This window comes from Protopterus annectens, chromosome 13.part0 (genome assembly GCF_019279795.1).
Source record: "Protopterus annectens isolate FY-2018-M chromosome 13.part0, PAN1.0, whole genome shotgun sequence".
Taxonomy (NCBI): Eukaryota; Metazoa; Chordata; order Ceratodontiformes; family Protopteridae; genus Protopterus; species Protopterus annectens.
The window spans coordinates 571,637,441-571,663,993 of NC_056747.1; the positions used below are offsets into that span (position 1 = coordinate 571,637,441).

Consider the following 26,553-nt stretch of genomic DNA (forward strand, 5'->3'; position numbering starts at 1 on the left):
TCTATCTCTAGTGCTGCTTCTTCCCTTTGACTGGGTGGAACGTTGGAAAGATTTTTCGAAGGGACAGGACAAAGATCTAAGGGGATATGATAACCTCTGGTTATAATCCTTTGTACCCAAGAATCAGTGGTGATGGTTAGCCAGGCAAAAGGGTACAAGGAGAAACGTCCCCCAACCACCTCCACAGGAAAGGAGTTGGGCCGCTCTTCAGGAGTGCTGGTAGGATTGACCAGGGAAAGAATCCCTGGAACCCTGGTTGCCCTGAAAGGAGAGTCTTCCCTGTGAGTTTTCCCCTCTGCCTCTGGGGGAGAACTCGGCCTGTGTGGCACCGAAAGGACCCAGAGATTTCTTGAACCGTATCTTCCCATTCTTTTGGTTTCGGGAGAAAGCACGTTGAGGGGAAGAACAACAGACACCCATGGCAGAAAGGGTCTTACCATCCTGTTCACATCAGGCCAGTGTGCTTTTAACTTTGGGCCCAAACAACAAGGAGGCCTCAATGGGGGCATTAAGAAAAGAAGACCTAAAAGGTTCCGTGAAGTTGTACAAGCGCATCCAGTCGTGTCGTCTCAAGAACGCAGCTGAACCCGTTCCTTCTGATGCGTGAGATATCAGTCACATAGAGAAGTTAGATATAGATTCAATGGTGGTCAGCTGACAGGCCACTTTGTCACGGACCTTATCGGACACGGCACCAGCCAAGGTTTCAGAGAGCTCAGAAACCAGATCCCTTTGAAGCCTGGTAAAATGTGCCATATAATTCAGGGACCTGATAGCAAAGGTCACTGAAGCAAAGGTGCGCTTCCCTATCCTGTCCAGGGCCCGGGACTCTTTGTTAGGCAGATGGACAGTCTGGCTTTCTTCTTCTGCCAGATCCTTTTTTGTTGCGGCCGACACCACCAAAGCATCCACAGGAAGACCTTTGGACCAATGGGGATCCGAAGCAGGAGGGGACAAGATTTTATATGGCCTCCGGGGAATAGCTTTGATGGTACCATGAGCCTTTCAAGCACGCTGCACGAGGAGAGCCAGACAAGTTCATCGGCAGGTGGAGTAACCCAGGAGGTAGGGGGCCAGGTGCGAAAGGCCTGCAGGAACACAGATTCCTCCAAGGTCAAATTAGAGGACTGCCAGTCACCTCTCTGTTTCAGGATTTCGAGGATATCACCAAAGGATACCTCAGAGGGTGACCGAGGGGATCCTTCCCCCTCATCGAAATCTGTGTCTTCGGTGAGGGACTCCTCTGTGGAGTCCATGTGCTTCCTCTTACACAAACTTTTTCTGTGGACCTCCTCAGCGGTAAAAACTGGAGAAGACAGCGGAAAAGGGGATTCCTGAGGGAATATGTCCTGTAGCCCTTGCACCCGGTGTCCGCTAGGTGCGACTTGTGAAACCAGTGTATCAGAGGAGGGCGGAGGTATAGACAGTCCGGTATCGCCAGCAGCAGCGAAAGCGTTCTCCATCAGTTGGAAGGCTGGTCCACCCAAAGAGGACTGCATGTCTAGGACAGGGGTCACCCCTCCCCCAAGTGGCTCAGCCTGCCGACCCGGAGTCCCTGGATGGCTGTGGAGCAGCAAACTATGCATCCTGGGTCATAGCAAAACTTTCCTGCCACGAAGGCAACTGCGGTTCCTTAGTGAGATCCCTAACAGGGACTGCAGAAGGAGAAGACTGTGCTATATCCATGGACTTCAAAGGCAATGAAGGAGGAGAATAAGAAGGGGTCTTTGGAGATGGGTGATCACCTTCCAAGGAAGGATAGTTCCTGAGGGGTGAGATACCTCTGGCCAAGAGTACCTGGTCCACAAGACGCAACACATCATGTTCGGAAAGGCTTCTAGTGGACCTCACGGATACAGGGAGAAACAGGCCTGTCCACAGAAGAGGCAGACTCGGTTACCATCACATCTCTCCGTACCAAGGACAATGGTGCCGAGAGAGACTGGACTACTGTTGTCTGCACCGAAGAAGTCATCGGTGCCGAGGTCATGGTCTGCACCGACACAGGGATCGGTGCTGAAGTGGATGTCGGTGCCGAAGCTGGAACCGACAAAACTGGAGTCAACAATAAGGGCGTCTGTTCCGAGGAAGATCTCGGAGCCGACGCAGTCAAAGTCAGCGCCGATACAGTGGTAATAGTCTGAACCGAGGAGCCCCTCGGTGCCGATATATAGAAGGCTGCAGGAGAAGATGAAGCTGAAATCACTAATGGAGCCAAAGGCCTTGGTGCCGAGGGTCTAGGCACGAAAAGCACAGGGGCTGACTGAGTGAGCTTCGGAGCTGAAACTTTAGCCTTTTTAGGTTTTGGTTGGCGGGAGTCCCCAGCCGGGGACAAAGGCAAAGATTTAGCTAGCCTTAGTAGGAACATCCAAGATTTTCTTATGGGCTCTAGGAGGGGTTGAGGCCTCCGACCCAGAAATAGCCTCTGAAAAGGGAGATTTTAGAAGTCCCTTCAGTAACAGCTTTCCAACAAGGTTCTATTAGAAAAGTTCTCACAAATAGCACAGGGTGAGACAAATGGGAAGCTCTCAAACAATAAACACACAAAGAGTGTGCATCAGAAGTAGGCAGTTTGTGTCCACAATCAGAACACCGCGTAAACCCTGGACTACCTTTCTTATCTGCCATGACAGCAAATTAATTAATAGAAAAGGTACCAGCAATGGTACAAGAGAGTACCCGAAGGTATGAGAGAAAAGGGAAAAAGATTACCAACGATGGTAAAGATAGAATACCTCGCGGTAAAAGTGGTAAAGAAAGAAGCAGAAAAACCTGAAGACAATATATATGCTAGATGCGATACGGTAAGAGACAATAAAATTTGAATCTGTAAAACTATTAAACAACAAATGACTGTACTTAGCTCAAGAGACGTAGCTTGACACGACCGAAGGGCAATGCGGCAAACAAAATCTGAGGTAACAGGGAGAGAGGGATTGTGGGTAAGAGTTTAGCTCGAGAGTTTGAAGCTGACGCGAGCTTGGAAAATAGCCGGCTCGGTTCCGAGCTCAGAACAGATACCCATGCGTAAGGAATGAACGAGGATTAACAATATCAGATATGAAGGTTCTGAAGTAAAATCTTACATGACAGTCCCCAAAAGCACAGTATCCTGCACACACACACACACACACACACACACACACACACACACACACTACACAAAGATGTAGAAACTAACAGTAAAAAAATAAAATTTTACACAGTATTTTCACAAAGGCACATCAGCAGTAAAAATCCCTTTAACAATCATGGGAGTCCCACAAAGAAAAGCATTTCCTAACATAAAATTAAAATAGTAAAGAAAAAAATGTTTTTTTTCCAGAAAATGATATAACGGGAGTTTTCTCCATGTAAGGTACTTATCTGCCCAGCCTTGAAAGGATCGCTAGCCAACCATCAGTTCCGCAAAGTCCACAGAGGCAGAGCACTTTGACATCTGCTCGAGCCACCGACAGTTTGAATGACTGGAAGGTGCCCTAAAGCTTTGAAAGCTGGCTGGTGGTCATAGCCTACAAAAGGATATAATCCGAATAGCTTATGCTACTGTAACATTGATCTAAATGTTGAACATCATTACTTTACTGGGGGAAGCAAAACTCTGTCCGCAGTAAACAGCTGGTACTCTTTAGAAAATCTTTAAGTAGACAAACTTAAAAGTTCTTGCCACCCTTGTCAAGTGCTTCATACGACTTTCTTCTCAAATCGGCCTGGGCCTTACACAATAAGCCTGGTGTAAATTTGTGTCTACCCATTCAGTCACTAAGATTAGCCTTAAAGATTGCCAAAGTAGTATTTTGTTTGACCTGTAGTGGCATCTAATTCCATAGGCTTTAAATGTGTTATTGAAAGTTGGCGCCAAATTGTATATTTAAAGTCTGGTATGATTACTAAGCATTGTTCTGATGAAGCACACGTTCTGTGTGTGAAAGCGCTTAACCTTGTGTCGTTTGTGGAATAAATTTTGTTTTTACTAGTTCAGTGATCCGTGGAAGCATTTTCTATCACTAGCACTATTTCAGCGGTTTTTTACAGTTGGTTTTCCCTGATTCATTGGCGTTCAGCGTTTCAATACGCCACTATTGTTTTCTTTAATTCCATAGGCTTGGAATACACTGTGTTAGGAACCTATCTAGTCTTGTTTATATTTTGGTGTAGGTTTATGGCTTAAGTGTGGTGTTTGCAGAGGCACTGATTTGTGAAGAAACAGGAGGTGAAATAGTGCTGGGTCTTTCATGGCTCAAAAAGTTAGACACAAGCAGAAACCCTACCCATGGTTGCCTCTTGACAGCTGTTGCCATAACATCTGGTGAAATTCTCACATAAGAGAATGACTGGTGCATTCCCAACTAGAGTGAGGCTTGATGGATGTCCGGCATGGAAGCAAAATCCACCCACAGTGAAAAAACAAGTAGGACTACATGCTGAAGGCATTAAATCTGCTTGGATCCTGAAACTCTTCAATATGTTAATTCCCTTCCCTGCTTCCCATCATACTAATCAGATCCCACATCACCAGTTCTTCACTGCTGCACATGCAATTCAGACATCAAGGAAGTTTCTCTAAGCAAATTTCCATTAAATTTTATTATTTTGTCAAAAAAATGCATTTTGTTGGAACTACCAACTCCAATTACTTGAAGGTTCAAGTACGGGCAACCCTATTTTTTAAATTTTTCCTTTCTTTTGCAAATCTTAGTTCCCTTTCTCCATTCTCTCTTTGGTTTGTAAGCTCAAGGCCTGACCTCCCTGGTCAGCATCATGCCAAAGTCACTTTTCAAGCCCTGTTCTTGAGATAGGAATATCACACTGAGTAATGGGCACTCCCACTGCCTGTATTGTCTCTAAAAGGAACATATATGGGTGTTCAATTTAATGGGAATTCAACTGAGTGACTTGAAAGAGTTGCTGAGAGAAACTGGCAGCTTACATGAAAAAATTACTCTATAATAAGCCCTCCCAAAGTAGGAGTCCAAATTAAGTTCCAACAATGGTGCTATTAATCCTCTGAAGCACAGGAAAAGTCTACAAAATGACTTGCTCTCAAAATGCAACCATCATCAGCCTCCGTTACACTTGGGTAGTTCCCACCTTGTTACCTTTCAGCAACCAATTAGCTCTAATCAGTCCTTTGACATCTACAATGGCCATGTTACCAGTATTGAAAAATCCGAACACAGACACCTCAGAGTTCCTCTTTGACTCAGTGCTCAAGAAGCATGCAGTGACTATCTCATTGCTGGAGCCATTCTCCAGCACTCACTGGGTCTCCATTACCCAAGAAATGCAAGGTATGTACTCATGATAACAATAGATCTGTGTTGTCTGTTTCTGTCCTTCCTCAACATATGGGTCTTGGATCTGACCTTGGCCATTTCTAAGCTTTGGATCTGGTGCTCAGGCTCCTCCTCCCTACCCACAATTCCTGTATAGAGAGCAAGCTACCTCAGATTTTCCATCATTAGTAGAACATTTTAAAAATATGAAGATGTTAGCAGGTAAAACACTTATCTGACTTGAACACTACAAGCCTGTAAAAGGACAGTGAAAGAGAAAAGGACCTTCGGGAGCCAAGGAAAGGCCAGCTAGAGTCATCTCTGAATGAGAACATGAGAAAAAAAAATGTGCATACAAAAACAAGAAGGGAGATGTTGGCAGGGTAGTTGAGGAAGGATGGAAACAGACAACATAGCTCTATTGTTATGCTGAGTACGCAACTTTTATAGCAGAGGTTGTCTTTTTTGTTTCTGAATATATGGGACAGAGTCCCCAGCTTTCTTACTTGGGAGGTCTTATGTAAGGATACTCAGATACAGAGCTGAACCAAAGGAGGCTCAAAATCTGGATTGCATATCCAATTTTATAGTGTGAGATGAAGGTATGTACCTTGGACCTGGTAGCTGCAGCATGCGTCAATTGGTACTCTAGAGAAGAAGGCTGTAGGCAAAATCAAAGATCTAGTGGAGTGAGCTTTTGGGGTCAAAGGAAGTGGCAAGCTTCTTTTTTGATACACAAATAAAATACACTGCAGCAACCACTGTGAAAGGGTAACTTTGGATACTGATCTTTGAAGTTCAGTAGTAGGGAAGGATGCAAATTGATCAGATTTTCTGAAAGGTTTTGTCCGATATATTACAATGGTAGATTTGTACGAAACATGTCCATCTTTGTTGACATTTTCCACCCATCCACACTTCCCCCCAGCCACGGCACCAGGTAAGCAAGCTTGTCTGTAGCTCCTACTCCTTCAACACTCCCAAAGCAGTTGCAATTGGCATATACCTCCTCCTTGCTTTCTTTTGCTCTAGGAGTTACCTGCACTCTCATCTTAGGGTTACTAAGGTTTGCATACCAAGATGAACTAAAGAGATGGCAGCTAAGCAGTATGATGGTAGTTAGGTGAGGGAGAAAACAACCTGAAGCGTTCCAGGTGCCAAGAAGTCCTAATGTCTGTGGCATATACTATAACTTGTTTTACAAAGATATACACATTGTGTTTCATCACATACTTTGTTATTATGCTTCTGTAGTAAATCTTAATGTTTATTTTTATCTACCAATGTTTAATAGGCTTACCCATGTTTAATAATATTTCTGGTTGACTAATACTGCCTTTTTTTATCCATTGTTTAATACTATCCTAGCTACACTGCTATCATACTACTTGTACTCTCCTGGACTGAGCCTGAAAGTAGTCCATTTAGATCAGTGCGCTATCCCAGTCAGCAAAGAATAAATAAATATAGTCCTACTCATTACCTAATATGGACATACGTCTTATAGGTTTAATGCTATGGTATGCCCATAACTTTATTTACTTAACATAATGTGAGAGTTGCAAGTGAGTGGGTCTATCTTTGATATCCTGTAGGACCGATGCCACAAGCGTTAAAACTACTTGGCAAAAAAAAAAAAAAAAAAAAAAACCACTCTTTCCCAGAGTCCTCTCCTCTCCTTTCTATCATGCACCACTTTTTCCATCCAGTAAGTAGTGCTGTGCAAAGGAAAGAAGAACCAAAGACAAAGAGCTTCTACAGAGCTCCAGAAAAGGATGACATCAGTGGTGGGGATGGAGAAAAGTTTTCTGAATGAATGGAATTCTTTTTGATACATACACATATACAGGTAGATGGATACATATATATAGAAATAATCTCTCCCTGAAGTGATTGGCACTAAAAAAAGAACCAAACCAAACAAATGAAAAACTTGAGTGGAGATCCAGGTGCCCAAAAAGACCAGTACCAACAGCAAAGAAATATCACCAAACGATTTATTAAAATCAACAAGCAGCAAAAATAGCAAGTGATAGCAGTTGACTGCTTTCAGTCAATTTGAGATCCCAACAGCCAGGCTGTTCAATGCATGGCAGTGGTAGCTTCTCACCTGAGACGTCAAGGATTCCAGGTGTTTCCATATTTGGACGACTGGCTCCTCACAGCTCCCACCAAGCATCTTCTTCTAAGGGCCAGGGACTACACCTTTCGCACTTGTCAAAACTTAGGCATCTCAATAAATTGCGAAAAGTCTGTTTTGTCGCCTTGTCGTGTTATTACCTTCATAGGCGCAATTCTAGACACAGTCAACATGTCTGCGAGGCTAACAGATCAGAGAATAACAGACATACAAAAACTGGTCTCGCTCCTCTTCAGCAGCAACAGAGTCAAAGCCAGGTTAGTTCTGAAAGTATTGGGGATTATGGCGGCTGCCATACCTTTGCTTCCATTAGCCAGATTCCACATGAGAATCCTTCAATGGATGCTCTTCACACAATGGTCATACCAGCAACTTCCGATGTCCCACACCATTATGATCACGCAAACATGCAGGAATCATCTTCTGTGGTGGATGTCTTCCCCTCAGCTCTTCTTGGGAAGACCCTTTGTTCCTCCCCCTCCGGTTGCTACTCTGACAACGGACGCCTCCCTGATCGGGTGGGGGTGGGGGGGCATTATCAGGGCAGTACTGTCCAGGACACATGGAAACCAGACGAATGCCACTTGCACATAAATGTTCTAGAGATGAGAGCAGTGCTTTTAGCGTTGCAAGCCCTTCAAGACTCTCTTCCCTTGGGAACGATAGCAATCCAGACGGACAATATGTCTGTAGTGTGGTATATCAACAAACAAGGCGGAACCAGGTCCTACCCCCTGTGTCGAGAAGCACTCAGACTGTGGCAATGGGCGATTTCTTCTCAGCGGTTTCTGATAGCAACGCACATCCCCGGGAAGTCCAATCAAATCGCGGACAAGTTGAGCAGAGCTATCCTCATGCCTCACGAGTGGTCTCTGAAAGACTCTGTTGTGAGAGAAATTTTTCTCAAGTGGGGTCATCCTTGCTGCGACCTTTTTGCTACTCCCCAAAACAGCAAGTGCAGAGATTATTTCACCCTATTCCCTTTACCAGGCCAACCCAGCAGAGACGCTCTAGTCCAAGTTTGGCCCCTGGGACTTCTGTATGCATTTCCTCCCTTCCCACTAATCTCTCAAGTGATACAGAAAGCTATCGCTCAGAAGGCCTCGTTGATCCTCATTGCTCCTTACTGGCCTCGACAGGTTTGGTTCCCCTTTCTACATCATTTTCTGTTGGAGCGACCTTGGCATCTGGACCTACTTCCAGATCTTTTGATCCATCAGTCGGGTCAGTTTCATCGCTCCCTTCCCTCTCTGAACCTCACTGCTTGGTTCCTCCAATTCCAACCTTAGCCAGGCTTCCTCAAATATCTCACTCTGTTCGAGATATTTTGATAGCTTCTCATAAATCTTCCACCGAAAGATTTATTCGAGTAAGTGGAAGCGTTTAGCCTATTGGGCTCAAGGCAGGGATGTAGATCCTTTCACTGCTCCCATCCAAATGGTCCTTGATTTTCTAGCTGAACTCTTCAATGCAGGTTCATCTCCTTGACTCTTAAAGTTCAATTGGCAGCTATTTCTAACTTTCATGTGGGCATTTCAGAGTCTGCCATAATGTCCCACAAGCTTTGCAAAGCCTTTTTGAAGGAGTTTTTCTACTCAGACCTCCTATAAGAAATCCTCCTCCTCCTTGGGACCTAAATTTAATTCTTAGTTCTTTGATTCTTCCCCTTCGAACCTGCAGCCTCCTGTTCTTTAAAATTGCTATCATGGAAGACTCTCTTTCTGGTAGCTATTACTTCAGCTAGAAGAGTTTCAGAACTTCATGCACTCAGCTGTCGACCTCCTTATTTGTTTTTCCATAAGGACAGGGTATCTTCTGAACCAACCCGTCATTTTTACCTAAGATAGCCTCGGCGTCTAACCTAAATCAAAGCATTGACCTCCTGTGTTTTTCCAGAATATTCTAACAGGTCTGAACAAAAATTGCATTGGCTAGATGTTCATCGTCAGTTAAGATACTATTTGGATAGAACCAAACAATTCAGAAAATCTGACCAGCTGTTTGTCTCTTATGCAGAAGGCAGAAAGGGACTTTCAGTTTCAAAGGTATCATTATCTAGATGGCTAACATCTCTGATTTCCCTTGTTTATGAAATTAGACACCAAAAGCTGCCTAGCAAACCTAAAGCTCATTCCACCAGAGCTTTGGCTACTTCTATAGCCTTCCAAGACAGACTGCCTATTGACACCATTTGTGCAGCGGCTACTTGGGCTACTCCTCACACTTTCATTTCTCATTATAAGTTGGATTTAGCTTCTAGGCATAGAGCTAACTTTGGTTCCACTGTTCTCAGGAGTCTGTTCCGTTAGGCCACCCGGGACAAGGTGCTAACGCGGTCCCATCCAGCAAGAATGAAGGCGAGATAGACAACTTAACATATAGAAGTTATGTTCTTACCATAACGTTCCATGTTAGTTGTCTTCTTCTCGCCTTCTTCTTGCATCCCACCCTCCTTCCCCCTGGCCTGGACAGACCTAGAGGAGTTTTGATTGTGACCTCTCTTTCTACCACCTCTTTACTTTAGGTATATGCTCTGCGGTGCATATTTTCCTGGATCAGGATTTAGGTCACCCTTCTCTTCTCCCTTGTTTATAGAGGTGGACTTTGTTTCTAGTTATTCTGCTACTGATATAATCTGGGCCTAGCTTACAAACGAGATCTGAGGTAACTCACGCCTAGCATTGTGGGATATAAGGGGAGCCTCGAGCCGGTGGAACCAACTCTCGAGCTTTTAGAGTCATTGGTTATACTTTTTTAATGAACAAGACTGATTTTCTATTGGTGACAAACATTAGTCCACAAGCAGGAGCCGTTTTTCAGAGTTGATGAGAGAGAAAAGTGCTCCTGCTGCTAAATAACTAATTCTAAGTTTAGTTTAGAGCAATACACCAGTCATCAATAAGTAACTGCAGCAATCTGCACCTGCTTCAGTATGCAAACACAAACTTTCATTATGCAAACGAAACAGTCCACTTACACTGAGCAGTCATAAAATCAGCAAAGTTCCATATTAGTTAAATAAAACAGTCAACTTACTCTGAGCAGTCATAAAATCAGCAAAGTTCCATATTAGTTCACCAATAACGTAGTCCTTTCTCTTCTCATCAAATACTCTGTGGTATAGCTGCAGCACTATCTTCTGGTACTCCTCTGTGAACATCAATGGAGGATCCTACAAGTTAAGTAAGAAACAATTTAGCTTGCTGTGTGAAACCCTTCTCTTTCTGCTTCCATTCTGAATAGCTGAAATTTTTCATAATTTTCTACAAAATAAAAACTTAAAGAAATTTACTCTACCTTGTTTCAACAGCTTTGTTTGCACAGTGTAGTGTTTCACAGTGGTCGTATGAACAGAGCTTGTCTTTTGTGTCACAGCTGTCAACTTTCAACCTCTCAAATGAGCTAAACAGGTATAAAAAAAAAAGCCCTGAAAGTTTTGTACTTACCATGATAGATCCATATTGCCTTTCCATCCAGTTCAAACTGTGGGTTATCGAATATGAGACTAGCCAAATCCAACAGACTTCAGCTCCCGGAACTCTGCCTCCTCTATTGATAATGTCTAGCCTTAACAGGCAATCCTCAGATCGAGTTTGCTCCACTCCAACCAATAGTTGCACTATCAAACTCCAGAAAACTCCTAACACCAAGGACCTTCAAACAGAAGGAAGGAAATCATTCCCTGACCTGGTCAATCAAAGGATTGAGAGAACATAACAAAGGAGGGGGCAGGTGTGTGTGTGTGTGGGCGGGGGATCCTTGAACTCGATGGAAGGAGACAACTTGGGTCTATCATTATGGTAAGTACATAATGCTTGTATCCAATATTGTCTTTTCTGTCCAGGTTCAAAATGTGGGACAGAGCCCCAGCCACATTATACCTTAGGGAGGCCGTAGGAGAGCCCATTCTGCAATATAGTGAAACCAAAACAGGCCCTAGACCTCAACTGAATATCCAGTTTGTAGAGACACACAAAGGTATGAGGACCCACCCAAGTAGCAGTGGCACAAATGCCATCAATAACCGCCCTTGACAGAAAGGCCATGGAGGCAGGCAGTTGTGGCTCTAGCAGAATGACCCTTCAGTTTGCAGAGCAACTTCTTTCCTTTCATAGCATAAACAAAAGAAATGCAATCAGATAACCATTTAGATAGCATAGACTTAGATACAGGTTTTCCAAAATGGGTTTAGAAAAAGAAACAAACAACTGGTTGGATTTTCTAAAAGACTTGGTTCTGTCAAAATAGAATCTCAGCTGTCTATGATCATTGAGACACTGCAGAAAATGTTCTCCTTTATTTGAAAACTCGGGGAACACCACCAGCAGATGGATGGCCTGATTCAAATTGCTCTCAACGGCCCCTTTGGGCGAATAAAGAAGGATCTGTTTTGAGGGAAACCTTGTCCTTGTGAAAAATCGGGCACGAAGGTACTGAGGATAAGGTTTGTAGCTCTGACACCTGCTTGGCTGAAGTCATGGCCACCAAAAAGAGAGTCTTCCAAGACAATATCTTCAAGGAAACCATGGCTAACAGTTCAGAGGGAGGTCTAGAAAGAACTTGACGCATAAATGGTAGATCCTAGGAACTGGGTCCCAGACAGGAAGGCACAATAAACAAGTTATCTTAAGGAAGACCTTAGACATCTTAAGAGGTGCTACTGGCTTATTCTCTCTTCCCACAAGAACATTAGAAATGGCAGCAAACCATATAATAGTGGAAAAACTAGATACTGAATGAAATAAACTAGCCAGAATATCAAGGCTAACCTCTATCAGCACTAAAAAGGAATCTAAACCTTTTCATTGAGTCTAACGGGTGAAATATCTCCACTTGCTGGTATAGACTTTGCGAGTAGAAAGTTTCTGAGGAGAAGAAAAAATGTAAACCATGCTGTCAGAAAGCTTGAGATATCTGGCCATAAAGGGAACACGAAGAACCAAACAGTTATCAGATGATCTGGCTGGTCCAAGCCTGCTGGATGACAAATCAAATCCGGCATGGGATCCAAAACCCATGGAGAGTACTATAGAAAAGGCCAAAGGAAGTGGAACCACACCTGTTGGGGCCAAAGTGGAGCAATGGAGGACTCTGCAACTTGCAGTCTTCTGGAGAAACTTTATTATTAATGGGGTAGGGGGACATGCATACAGAAGGACCCTGGGGGGGGGGGCAAGCATGCAGAAGATTATCCCTGAGTGAATGTCCCTCTGGAAGAAATGAGGCATAATAGCTGCTGTACTTGGTGTTGGATGTGGAGGCAAACAGATCCCAACATGGGGTGCCCCAGCACAGAAAAATTCAGGCAGCAACCCTCGGCTTTGGGGACTACTCATGTGGAAATAGAACGTTCCTGCTCGGGTTGCCTGCTAAAATGATGGCTTTCCCCAGGTTGTGCATTGCCACCAGAAACTGTTGAAAAGAAATCTCCCATTGCCAAACCCTCATGGATTCTCAACAGTGCAGGTATGAACAGGTTCCTCCTTATTTGTTCAGGTACCAGATGATAGACATATTAACAGTATGTACAGAGATCTCACCCTTGGAGTCGAGGTTCTGAAAGGTCTACAATGCAAGGAGGACTGTCCTCACTTCCAAGATACTGATGTGAAGATTGGTCTTGGTCATATACCAGGTTCCCTGGACTGTCTTCCCTTTGAACCCCCCCCCCCCCCCGAGAAGGGAAGTGTCCATTGTAACCATAGCTGAAGGGGGAGGAAGAGCAAATGGTCTCCTGACTAAAATTAGGGAAGACTCCAACCACCACTGGATTTGACTCCAGAAAATCTGTGTCAATATTACTGGAAAATCCATTGAGTGAGTCAGGCAGGACCACTGTGTTACTAGTGTTCACTGCAGAATCCTCATGTGGTGCCTCATCAGAAGGACTAGGCAAATTACCACAGCCATGTGACCTAAAAGTCTAAGAACCATGGAAACTGGAGGTTTTCTTTAAGATAACAATGTGGTTACCTGAATAGGAAGGGTGAGTACCCTGAGTTCTGGAAGTATGTCAGTCTGAAACACAGTATTCAAATAACAGAGTATGAATTCCAAGTCCTGAACTGGAAGCAGGTTGTACTTATGATTGTTTATGGTGATACCCAAAGACAGGCACAACTGCAGTAAGTAATCCCCGTCTCTGACTGGATTCTCACCACCTCCATGAGAGCATTCCTAATCATCCAGGTAGAAGACTTGCAACTTCCATAACTGCCATGCACTTAGTGAACAACTGGGGGGCAGTGGTGAGGCCAAAGGGTAGCACTCAGAATTGGTAATGCATGGCTCCCAAGTCAGAAGTGCAGAAACCTCCTGGACTGCCTCACTGTCTTTATATGATAGCAGGTGTAACTTGAGGTTGATCAAGCACATACAATTGCCCTTCCTCACTGTGACCATCCGAAACTTGACCTGTTTCATACAGTTATTTAACTTGCTCAAATCTAAGACTGGACTGAGGTTCTTGTTCTTGGGAACCTGGAATAGACCCTGGATCTGCTTTGATCTGGTGGGACCTCCTGGATGACTTGACTTTCTAGCAGCTTTTTGATTTTGACAGCTGCAGACCTTCTCTGATAGGGTGGCATATTTGGAAGGCATTTTGCATTCTCTTTTAGGAGAAACAAAACTGGAATTATGTAACATCTGGATATGCCTTGTAACAGCTAAGCATCTGAGTTGATGGCCTCTCAAGCTTCTGGGTTTACAGCCAAATGACCCTGGACTGCCTCCAGGGTAAAGGCAGATGGGGAACCTTTCAGGGGCACTAGAAGGAACTCCCACAGAAAGCTGCATGAAAGCTCTGATTCTGGGGACCACCTCTGCTGCATGGGCAGCCCCCATTGCTGTTACCTCCTCTGCCAAGATGGGAACCTTCTGCAGGAGCATCTTGAAAAGGCTGTAGTGTTTTACAGGAAAAACAGGTGTTTACTCCCTTTCTGATTTGTGGAGAATGTCTGTTGGGGGGGGGGGGGGGGTTAGCAAAACACACTCCGATAGCAGACAGCATCTTTCCATCCTGTTCGCTCCTGGTCAAGATGTTTTAACTTTTAGACTGAAAACTGAGGAGCTGTCATATGGGGCATTAACAAAGGATGCCTTGAAAGAGTCTGCAAAGTTACACAGTCTCATCCAAGCATAGTGATGCTGGCACCCACATCCTGGTCCATGTCATTACCTGCATTAGACAGCAGATGCACGGACACATTAACGATCAACTGCAAGGTGGACAACTGAGTCTACATGGTCTTCCGAGACCTGGACTCTGTTGCGTCTCTCAATACTTTGGACACAGTGTCCCTCTGAAGTCTTGTCAAGTGGGTAAAGTAAGGTAATGCCCTCAGCTCAAAAGTGACAGATGTGTAGGACTGCATCGCTAAAAGGTCCGATGCCTTAGACTCCTTGTGGGTGCACTGACAAACTCTTTTCCAAGATGTCCTTTTTGGTGGCTGCTGCCACAACAGTAGCATCAATGGTGGGACCCTTACTCCAGTGTTAACTGTCCTTGGGAGGTGGGAACATTTTGTCAAGTTTCTTGGTGATAATTCTACTGTACTGGGCACTCTCCAGGCTCACCAAGACACCAAATCCCAGGATGTGAATGGGCCTAACCCGAAGGCCTCCAGAAACACCCCACACTCTGGAAACAGGGATTTGGCTGTCCAACTCCTGGGTTAATGGAGCAACTCTATAAGGTCATCAAATGAGGCATCCTCGTAGGGGTTGGGGGATTTTGGGGACCTCTCTCCTTCCTCTAAGTTGGTGGGTGCTTCTTGTTGCACCACCTCTTGCCAAAACCTTCCCAACTGAGGGATCCTGGAGGGGAAGCAGAAGAGGCTGGGTACCCTGGATGCAGGGTTACCTGGAGACTAGTTGGAGCAGGCCTTTCCAGAGAAGACTGATGTGGTTCCATAGACACAGATGACACTGGGAGAAGGCTGCCCGTAGGTGCTGCCCACTCCATCTCTGGAAGGGAGAGCATCCTCTCTACAACGTTGAAAGCAGATGTGGAAGCTGGTCACTCGGAACCAGCACCTCAAGATCCAAAGACTCCAACAACATGTTAGAACCAGGAGCCGCTCACTCCTGCCACAATGCCAAGACCAAAGTTGAGCTATTGAGAGTTGACAGGAAGAGACTATTATGAGACCCAAAGCATCAAGCCCAACAATTCTAGCCCTGAAAGGTCAGCTCCAAGGCCCGTTCAGCTCTTCGACAGCTCAAGTTGACAAGCCCAAAGCTGGAGTGAAAGATGAAATGACCCAAGGCAACATTTCTAACCCTACTGGAGGCAAGGCCACTGGCTCCAAAAAACTTGGTGCCATCTGCCTAAAGGGAGGAAGTACACTGGATGGAGCTGAGACCTCAGGTTGAGGACCAAAGGCTGAGGGAATTAAGCCCAACTGCATCCGGGTGTGTAGGAAGGACCACATCAGCTGCTCCAACGAAGCAGGTTAAAATCTCATAACCAATCAGACTGACCAGGTCGGAGAAGCTATTGAGGAATGTTTGGATATCTAGCTGCTCATAAAAGACTCTGAGTACCAGTCCCAAGCTGGAGATGCTTGGATCCGTGGTGGAGATGGAGACAACTCCAGGGAGAACTCTTGAGTAGTTGAGGGGGAAAAAGGGGACTTACCTCTACATGAGAGAGTCACTCTTGACAAAAAAGGGCTAGGTATACTTAAGGCTGGACAAGCAGTGTATCCCACAGTTGGAGCTGTAGGAAAATGGGCCCAAGGAGCTGAATTGCATGGAGGTGCCAAACTACTTTGAGGTGCTAAAGATCTTGGGATCTTCATTTAGAGCTGGCTGACTAGAGGAAAGGGTGGTGGCTTTACAGTTCCCTTGGAAAATTTAGGGTCCTAGGTTCCCTCCTTCCAAACCTGATCATCCTTGCAATTCTTTCTTTACTCAATCCAATGATCAAAATGAAGTACAAATACACATAAAGTCACAGTTTAAAAATGATAAAACAACAAGTTAAGCGCTTTCGTCAATACTCAGACTTCTTCAGAACAGTGAATTGCTGGCTGATAACTCCTTAAATACACACCCAGTCAATTAGTAAAATATTACCCCACATCATTTCCTTTCAATTAAGAAACATCACAGGAAGTGTAAGGTAGTAGTGAATACTCCCCCTGTTTGCAAGTACACAAAAAGTCAACTAACCAAATGTTAAATCAATAGTGTCACATGTAAAGAATGTTATAAGGCAAAAAATACCAATGGCAATATAAATAAATCATAACATAAATAACTGTTTAAGTTTCAAAAGTGGTGCTATAGAAATTCTATCATTAAGACCTGGGGAGTATGCATTCAGTCTGATCTGCCACTTTAACTCAATGTACTCCAAATATTCCTCAACAGGTCCGCCCCTTTGTCCCAAATCAACTTGTTCAAGAATAAAAAAACTAAAACTGTGATTACTTTGATCATTAATATGCCTAAATAATGCATTCTTCATATTTTTCTGCTTGATGTCATATAAATGTTGGTAGACTCTAAGTCTAAAAGCATTTTTTGTTTTCCCCACATAATAACCTTGGCAGTTTTTACATACTGCAATATAAACAACCCCCTTAGTATAGCAAAACATTTTCTTTTTATTAGTAATGGATCCAAAATTCTTAAGATTAAATTTGTTTGTATCCATCATGAAAGGGCACTGGGGACATCTACCACATTTATACGTGCCACCTCTAGTGAGATTAGGTTTGCCTTTTTCAAGTAGTAACGGGAATAAGGAAGTGACGTATTCCACTACCATTGGTGCGTCTGGCACTCAAGGCTAGAATATGCATGAGCCTCGTGAAGCGGACTATGTTAACATTTCCATAGAACATTGGTTAAAAACTGATCTCGGTTTAAATTGTAGGAACGAGAATGTGAATTCTGACCTGGGTACACTAGATCAACAAATCCACATGTTTAAAACTTTGTTATTCAAATATAAGAAAATTCAGTTAGAAAATGAGTACCTAACTGAATGTATTAAGAGGGAGCAAGTCCCTAAAGGACTACGAATGTGGAAATATCCAACCGGGTTGGAAAAGGATTCACATCTTTACAAAGAACTTTTAGGATTTTTTTAACATACAAGGCTGTGAATTGTTACATATTCTCATTGTGGATAACAGTAAGAAAATGGCATTATTGTTAAGAGAAATTAATCAGGTAGATGTCAACATTAAAAATGACTTATTGTTTGAATCTAAGAAAAATGTTTTTAATGCTGTGTTTGATACGGTCTATAACAAACTCAGTGATTTAAAAGGGAGAAAGGAAAGCAAGTTATGTAGGGACAAAATGGATTATGAGAAGGGTGTGGCTTATCCAGACCCCCCAAGAGGGCAATTTAATCAAATGACTGGTAATCACAGTACTTATACGTTAGGGCAAGCTTGTGAGACACAAGATGATAAGGAAGGAGAGGAAATCCCTTTAGAACAAGCCCCCCTCAGGAGATCGGAGAGGCTAATCAACCAAAGACAGATGAGGTTGAATTATTACAGCCCTCGATCTGCACCACGGAGGGGGAGGGGGGGATGGAACAACTACCGGAGATAAGCAGCCCATCACATACTGAGACTGAGAATGTGATTCTTTCAATTGTGACTAATGATTTGGGTGACTTTAGTATTTATAATTACAGTGGTCTTACTGTCAACTAGGGAATGGGCTGATTTTCTATCCAAAGGTATGAATTTTGTGCCTACTAGCAAGGGCAACATAGTAGATGTTATGGTGCAGTTAAAACTATTTACAAGGAAATTAAATCTAGCTTTATTTTTTCCTGATAGTAATTTTACTTGTGGCTCAAACCTTAGAAGACCAAGTACCTTTCAACCTCCCAATCACCCTTTGGTACAAATATTTGAGGTTCTATGTGAAAACGACACTAGAACACGATTGCATTATAGGCATAATGACTCACCCATAGACAATTTAAAAATAGAGGAGAAGGGTATTTTGAGTGAAATTTTACATCAGACTAATATAAGACTTATGAAACCGGACAAGGGTGGGGGTCTGGTTATTATGAATACTGATGATTACAATAGTAGAATGTTTGACATACTATATAGTGAAGTGTACACTGAGACCTCACGAAATGAATTAAACATAGCATATCGTAACATTGACTTAGAATTGGAGCAACTTTTACTGAATGGACAAATCACACTAGACACACACAACTACATTTTAACCAAACATCCCAGGATTCCCACCATATTTGGAATACCAAAATTCACAAATCAATACACAGTCCACCTTTAAGACCCACTGTAGATGCTAAAGCCTCCAAAACATTTAGTATAGCAAAATACATTGACAGTATGACTAAGGGGGTCCTTGATAATCGGACTACTATAATTAAGGACTCATGGGACTTCCTTGGTAAAGTCAATCAGAATATGTATGACAGTAACCTCATCCTGGTGACTACTGACGTCTGTGACCTGTTTTCAGTTATACCACATGATATAGGTCTGGACTGGTTCTATGAGTTTCTATGCAGTAATTAGTCATTGAATCATGACACCATCTTGACCATCTGTACTTGTATGGAGATGGTTTTGGAAAACAATTTCATTACATTTGAAGGACATTTATTTAAACAAAGGCTTGGAGTTGCCATGGGTGCATGTTGTGCACCAATCTTCGCCAACATTGTCTTAGCACATTGGGAAGATCAATACATTTTAACTCAATTCAGGACTTCATGGGTATTGTATGGGCGATACCTTGATGATATTGTCCTGTTTTGGAATCAATCAGAACAAGATTTGAATAGGTTCTTTTCGTACATGAACAGTACCACCAGTTTTTTGAGATTTACTATGGTCAAGGATCTAGATTATATTCATTATTTGGACATTACCATAAAGAAAGATTATGTGAACAACTGTTTTATTTCCCAACTATATAGGAAACCAACTTATTCTAACACATTATTACATTTTACTAGTGCACATCCTTTGCACCAGAAGAAGGCCCTGGTCAAGGGCCAATGTGTTAGATTGGCCAGGATGGTGTCTGACATTTACGACTTTACCAAGGAATGTGACAATTTGTCCAATATGTTTCAGAGAAGAGGTTATCCAGAGCCTTTTCTATCAAACATCATTCAGGAAGTTATAAATAAGAGGACCAGTGGACACTTTAGAGCCCTATTGGGCAATAGGGATGGCCACAATAATGTGAGGCACAATAATACTATTTTTACACACGCATTGACACTAGAACCTCAAGTGATACTTGTACAAGATACAATCCAAAGGTACAGGACGGCACAAATCGAGTCCTCAGCTGGAACAGGAAGCCTTTAATGTAAACAGTAGAAACAAACTGTACACAGTACAAGCAAAAACCAAGCAGAGTGAATGCAATGAGCAGTGTTAAGCGCTTTCATCTGCAGTAAGCAGACTTCATCAGAACTGCTATAACTCATCTCCGTATAACATTTATACACCTGCTTTGGCGCCAAAAACATTTTGAATAATTAAAGCTATATTAGCTCAATATCCAATATCTTGTCTCATGTCAAATAATGCATCCTTGCACACTTATTATTATAAAAACCTTGTGTGTTAAACACATTGATGCTTTACAAATATATAATATAAACAATAAAATATATACATATGTATATGTTATGTATTGTATACAATTTTTAACATAAATGGTGCAACATTATTAAACTAAAATCATACCAAATGCCCTTTCCACCTGAATAAATATGTATAGATGTAACAAGGCATATTAATATGACATGTAAATATGTGTGTTTATAAAAATAAAAATGTATATGCTCATAAAGACTATGTGACCTAAAAGCATAAGGGCTAAGGGGAAATAAGAAAAGGCTTAATACTAATATAATCATTGATGCCTGGATGTCTAACTGCATCTGTTAAAATTTGCCATTTACTCTCCTTCTTCGCTAATAAGTTTTTAGTATTACCTCCTCTAAGTGTATGTTCAACATGGTCAATAATAATAAATTTGAATCTGTGAGTCTCGCCATTCTTAATAATATGTCTACATAAGGCATTTTTTAGCGCTTATACTTTTAGGTCACATAGTCTTTATGAACATATACATTTTTATTTTTATAAACACACATATTTACATGTCATATTAATATGCCTTGTTACATCTATACATATTTATTCAGGTGGAAAGGGCATTTGGTATGATTTTAGTTTAATAATGTTGCACCATTTATGTTAAAAATTTTATACAATACATAACATATACATATGTATATATTTTATCGTTTATATTATATATTTGTAAAGCATCAATGTGTTTAACACACAAGGTTTTTATAATAATAAGTGTGCACGGATGCATTATTTGACATGAGACAAGATATTGGATATTGAGCTAATATAGCTTTAATTATTCAAAATGTTTTTGGCGCCAAAGCAGGTGTATAAATGTTATACGGAGATGAGTTATAGCAGTTCTGATGAAGTCTGCTTACTGCAGATGAAAGCGCTTAACACTGCTCATTGCATTCACTCTGCTTGGTTTTTGCTTGTACTGTGTACAGTTTGTTTCTACTGTTTACATTAAAGACTTCCTGTTCCAGCTGAGGACTCGATTTGTGCCGTCCTGTACCTTTGGAATGCATTGACACTCACATATTCTGCAGATTTTGAAGAAATCAAATACATAATATATAAATATTGGAAGGTTTTTGATAATAATATTGGGGTCTTGGACAAGATAGGCAAGAGACCCACTATAGTTTATAAAAAGAATACATCAATAAAAGGGCTACTTGAAAAAGGCAAACCTAATCTCACTAGAGGTGGCACGTATAAATGTGGTAGATGTCCCCAGTGCCCTTTCATGATGGATACAAACAAATTTAATCTTAAGAATTTTGGATCCATTACTAATAAAAAGAAAATGTTTTGCTATACTAAGGGGGTTGTTTATATTGCAGTATGTAAAAACTGCCAAGGTTATTATGTGGGGAAAACAAAAAATGCTTTTAGACTTAGAGTCTACCAACATTTATATGACATCAAGCAGAAAAATATGAAGAATGCATTATTTAGGCATATTAATGACCAAAGTAATCACAGTTTTAGTTTTTTTATTCTTGAACAAGTTGATTTGAGACAAAGGGGCGGACCTGTTGAGGAATATTTGGAGTACATTTAGTTAAAGTGGCAGATGACTGAATGCATACTCCCCTCCAGGTCTTAATGATAGAATTTCTATAGCACCACTTTTGAAACTTAAACAGTTATTTATGTTATGATTTATTTATATTGTCATTGGTATTTTTTGCCTTATAAAGTACAGTTTTGTACCTACCATAAATGTAGATGTTCGAGGATCCACATTGCTGCAGTCATAACCTGTGGGTAGTCCGCTGTCCTCGGTCGGCCCGAATACCAAAGTGTTAGGCTGGCGTCGGTCATGGTCGCTCAGATCTGAGGTCAGTACGCAGTGGTACTAAAGCGCATGACCGACGCCATATCCTCAGTCTTTCTTGCCCCAGATGTCAGAAGGCCTAAAAAGAAAAGGCCATAGCCAAAAATAGAAAATACCCAACCACCAATATAGAAAAAATAATTACTCCAAAAGCAACACAGCAACCCCAAACTACAGAGGGGAAGGAGGGAGGGAAAATTGGACTGCAGCAATGTGGATCCTTGAACATCTACATTTATGGTAGGTACAAAACTGTACTATGTTCTTCGTCTCACATTGCTGCAGTCATAACCTGTGGGTAGAATCCCAAAGCAAAGGTAAAGGGAGGTTGGCAAAATCAAAAAGCATTAGGAGCTGCTAACATGCCCTGTAAAACTGCAGTGGCAAACCCAGCCCTAGACTTGGAATAAAGAGGGAGATGGTAATGTTTAGTAAAAGTGTGCACTGAACTCCAAGTAGCTGCCTCCAAAATATCCTTAGTAGCAACTCCCCTTAAAAAGGCAGTAGAAGTGGCAGTAGCCCTAGTGGAATGAGGTCTGATCCCAGCCGGAACATCCTTTCCATGATGAGAATAACAAAAAGCAATACAATGGCCAATCCACTTAGAAATAGTTTGCTTTGAAACAGCTTTTCCTTGTGAACCCAAAGCAAAAGAAATGAATAACTGTTGAGTCTGCCTGAACCCTTTAGTTCTGCTCAAATAATAGCGTAACTGCCTGTAAATATCCAAAGAATGCAAAATTTTTTCCCCTTTATTTTGGGGATCAGCATAAAAAGTAGCAAATGAATAGATTGGTTTAAGGCCACATTAGAAACAACTTTAGGCATAAAAGTAGGGTTAGTACGCAGGGATACCCTATCCTTATGGAATATCAGGAAGGGTTCAACTGGCATTAGAGCCTGTAATTCAGATACCCTCCTAGCAGACGTAATGGCCAACAAAAAAGCAGTCTTCCAAGACAAAAACTTCAACTCAGATGTAGCTGCAGGTTCAAAAGGAGGTAAAGTAAGCTTTTCCAACACAAAATTGAGATCCCAGGAAGGAGTAGGAGCTCTACGTGGGGTCTTATGTTCTTTGCCCCTCTAAGAAATTGCTTAAACAAAGGGTGAGAAAATAATGGTGGGTCACAATCATAGTGAGCAGAAATGGCTGCAGGATGAACTTTCACGGAGGAGAAAGACAAACCCTTGTCTAATAATTCTGTAAGGTACTGTAGTGTAACACTCAAATTAGGCCCTGAAACATCAAAGCTCTTTGCTGTGCTCCAAAGAAAAAATCTCCTCCATTTATCAGCATAAACTTTCCTAGTACTAGGTCGTCTGGCTTCCAATATGACATTCAAAACTTGTTGAGGAAGCTGCGACCCCCCAGGGTCTAAAACAGAATATGCCAGGCTGTCAGATGCAGGGACTGTACCTTGACATTGAGGAAATGATTGCTTGCCTGGGACAAAAGGTGCGGAATTGGTGGCAAAGGCCAAGGAGGCTCCTGTACTAAACTCCTCAGCAGAGGATACCAGTGCTGACGTGGCCAATCTGGAGCTATTAGAATCATGCAAGGCTTGTCCTGTCTGACCTTCAAGAGCACCTTGGGAAGGAGAGGCAGAGGAGGAAAAGCATAGACGTGAAGGTTGTTCCAACTGAAAGATAGAGCATCCACTTTCCAAGCTTTTGGGTGAAACATCTTTGTGCAAAATTTTGGCAGTTGGAAATTTAGTGGAGAAGCGAACAGATCTATGTCTGGAGTTCCCCAAGCCACTGTCAACTGTTGAAATACCTGAGGATCCAATTTCCACTCGTGGGGATCCACCATCTGTCTGCTCAAAACATCTGCTAAGGAGTTCTATGCTCCTGGCAGAAACCTTGCTTGAAGAGTGACGTGCAAACTCAGAGCAGTCTCCCACAAAATCATAGCTTGTCTGCAAAGAGGGTACGAATGGGTTCCCCCCTGCTTGTTGATGTACCACATGACTGTTGTGTTGTCTGTTTGAATCAACATCTGTCCCGGTTGAAGTAGATCCTTGAAAGCCATCAGTGCAAATTGGACTGCTAACATCTCCTTCATGTTGATATGCAAATGCTGTAGTCTGGGAGGCCACGTGTCTTGAATCCATTTCCCATTGAAGTGTGCTCCCCAAGCCATGTCTGAGGCATCTGTCGTTAAGATCTGACTCGCCTCTGGTCGGGTCACAGAGAGTCCCTTGTTTAGGTGACATTCCTGAGCCCACCACAAAAATTCCTTTTGGATGCAAGGTATTATCTGAATGACAGTGTCCAAATCGTGGCAGTGTTGAGTCCATACACTTTTGAGATACCATTGTAGTTTCCTCATATGTAGTTTGGCATTGGGAAGTACCAGAATACAAGATGCCATGAACCCCAAGGCTTGAAGGACTGTCCTAGCAGTCAGCCTGGACAGTAGGGATAATTGCTGGAAGTATAGGGGAAGATTTCTTTGTTTGTCCGGGGTCTAAAAAGCCATCTGAGAGGCTGTATTCAGTCTCACACCCAGAAAGCACATGTCCTGAGCGGGTACTAGACTGGACTTTGTTTCATTCACAGAATACCCTAGGCACCTTAAAACTGCCATTACATACTGTAGATGCTGAAGTAACTTGACTTTGTCTTGAGCAAGAATCAGGCAATCGTCCAGATAAGGATAAATTTGTATTCCTCTTAGTCTTAAGAAGGCTATCACAGGAGCCAGGACCTTTGTGAACACCCTGGGTGCAGTAGATAAGCCAAAGGGCAATGCAGAGAACTGATAATGAAAAGTACCAGCCCGAAAACGCAGGAACCTCCTGCAGCTGGGCCTGATAGGAATGTGAAGATAAGCCTCTTTGAGATCCAGAGTTACCATCCAGTGATCTTTGCCTAGCAGAGGCAGAAGTTGCTGCAAAGTTAACATCTTGAACTTTGGAATGTCTAGGTATGTATTGAGAATGGACAAATCCAGAATTGGCCTCCAAGTGTTTCCTTTCTTTGGCACAAGAAACAGGCGAGAATAAAATCCTAGGCCTACTTCTGACGGAGGTACCACCTGGATAGCCCCCATTTGTAAAAGTAAAGAAATCTGCTTGTGAGCCTCCAGTCTTTGCTGAGGAGGTACGTCCGGCATGCCTGTGAAAGGAGGCAAGGTGTGAAAATAAAACTTGTAGCCTCGATTTATAATGTCCAACACCCATTTGTCCTGGGTGACCAAAAGCCAATTTTGCTTGAAAAGTGCCAACTTTCCTCCTAGAGGAGCTGCCAGACAGGAGGAATCTGGCAGCTGGAGATACAGGTCATTGGGTCTGTTTACGAAAAGGCTGACCCCTGCCCTCACCAGAAGATTGTGCAGGAGAACTCCACGTCCTAGGTCTGAAAGAACCCTGAGCATGAGCTCTGCCCCTACCACGTCTAGATCTGCCCTTAGACTGAAAATCAGAAGAAGGATAAGCCCATCCTTTGCAGGCCAATTTCTCCTCAACTTAAGGGGCTGCACTTGTAAAAATTCCTTAACCATCTGCATGGACTTAGCTTTGTCCTCCATTTTCTTCAAAACTGACTCCACAGGAGAACCAAAAAGAACTTCAGATTGAAGGGGAGCATCCAAAATTCGAGCTTTAACATGCTCTGACAAATTCTGATCCTTAAGCCAGGCGTGCCTATGAATAACTGAACCAGTGGCAGCCACCCTGGAAGAAGTCTGAAGAGCATCAAAGCCACACTGCAAGGAATGCTTACCTACCTGATCAGAGGCATGAACTAAGTCCTGCAATTCCTTACACTCTATACCCTCAGCTAAAGCATCTACCTTAGATTTCAACTGACTTAACAGAAAATTCTGATACTTCAGCATATGAAACTGGCAATTTAAAGCCCTCATAGCTAGCGTGGAGGAGGTATACACTTTTTTACCCCACCTATCCAAAGCTCTAGAATCTTTATCCAGAGGAACTGGATTCTTAACTACAGAAGCCCTGACACCCTTAGGTCCCTGACTAATAGTTTCCGGGTCAGCTCTAGGACTCTTATACAAATATTTATGAGCCTCTGAAACTCTGTAATACCTGTCTGGCTTGACAGGGGCAGGGGGTAAAGAATCGGGATTAAGGGAAGCTTCAGAAAAAACATCCTGAACAACATCCAAAACAGGGGGAATAGCCAAGGGCCTATGTTGTGGTAAAAACAAAAATTCCCTAAGCCTCTTACGAGAATCTGAAAAATCCTGACCTTCCCACTTAAAATACTCCCTCATGGAGTGCAGGGTTTCAGAAAAAGAAAAATCCTCTGGAGGAGAAGCAGAAGGACAGGAATCCTCTGCATCCGAATCAGAATAGGGAGGAAAATCCTGAATGTCCTCAGCTGAAGACTCAGAGTAATCTGAGGAATGCTCCAATCCCTCCACCTCTGTCTCCACCCTAGGCCTCTTATCTGGAGGGGGCATAGAACCTCTGATTAAAGTAATCAAATCCTCTGCCATTTTCAGCATATGTTTTTTAGGAACAGAGCCTGAAGAACTAGGGCTGACGCCTGTGCCAGAAAGACCAGGTCTAGCTTTAGAAGGGGCTTTAGTGACAGAAGTAGAAGGCCTAACAACCTTATGTAAAGAAGGAACTACAGAAACTTGAGAGGCCCCCTCGGCCTGACCTAACTCCTGAGAGGCCAATTCCTGTAAGATTAAAGGCT

The 26,553-nt window shown here is 42.7% G+C and overlaps 1 protein-coding gene across 2 annotated transcripts in view; it reads right to left on the bottom strand.

Annotated features, from left to right (window-relative positions):
- The window catches only part of GUSB (glucuronidase beta), an 875,001-nt gene that overhangs the window by 129,765 nt on the left and 718,683 nt on the right, over positions 1-26,553 (bottom strand). For both annotated transcript variants that reach the window (XM_044054225.1, XM_044054224.1), the window contains exon 11: positions 10,453-10,588. In XM_044054225.1, the coding sequence (XP_043910160.1) occupies positions 10,453-10,588 (136 nt within the window). The remainder of the gene's footprint in view (positions 1-10,452; positions 10,589-26,553) is intronic.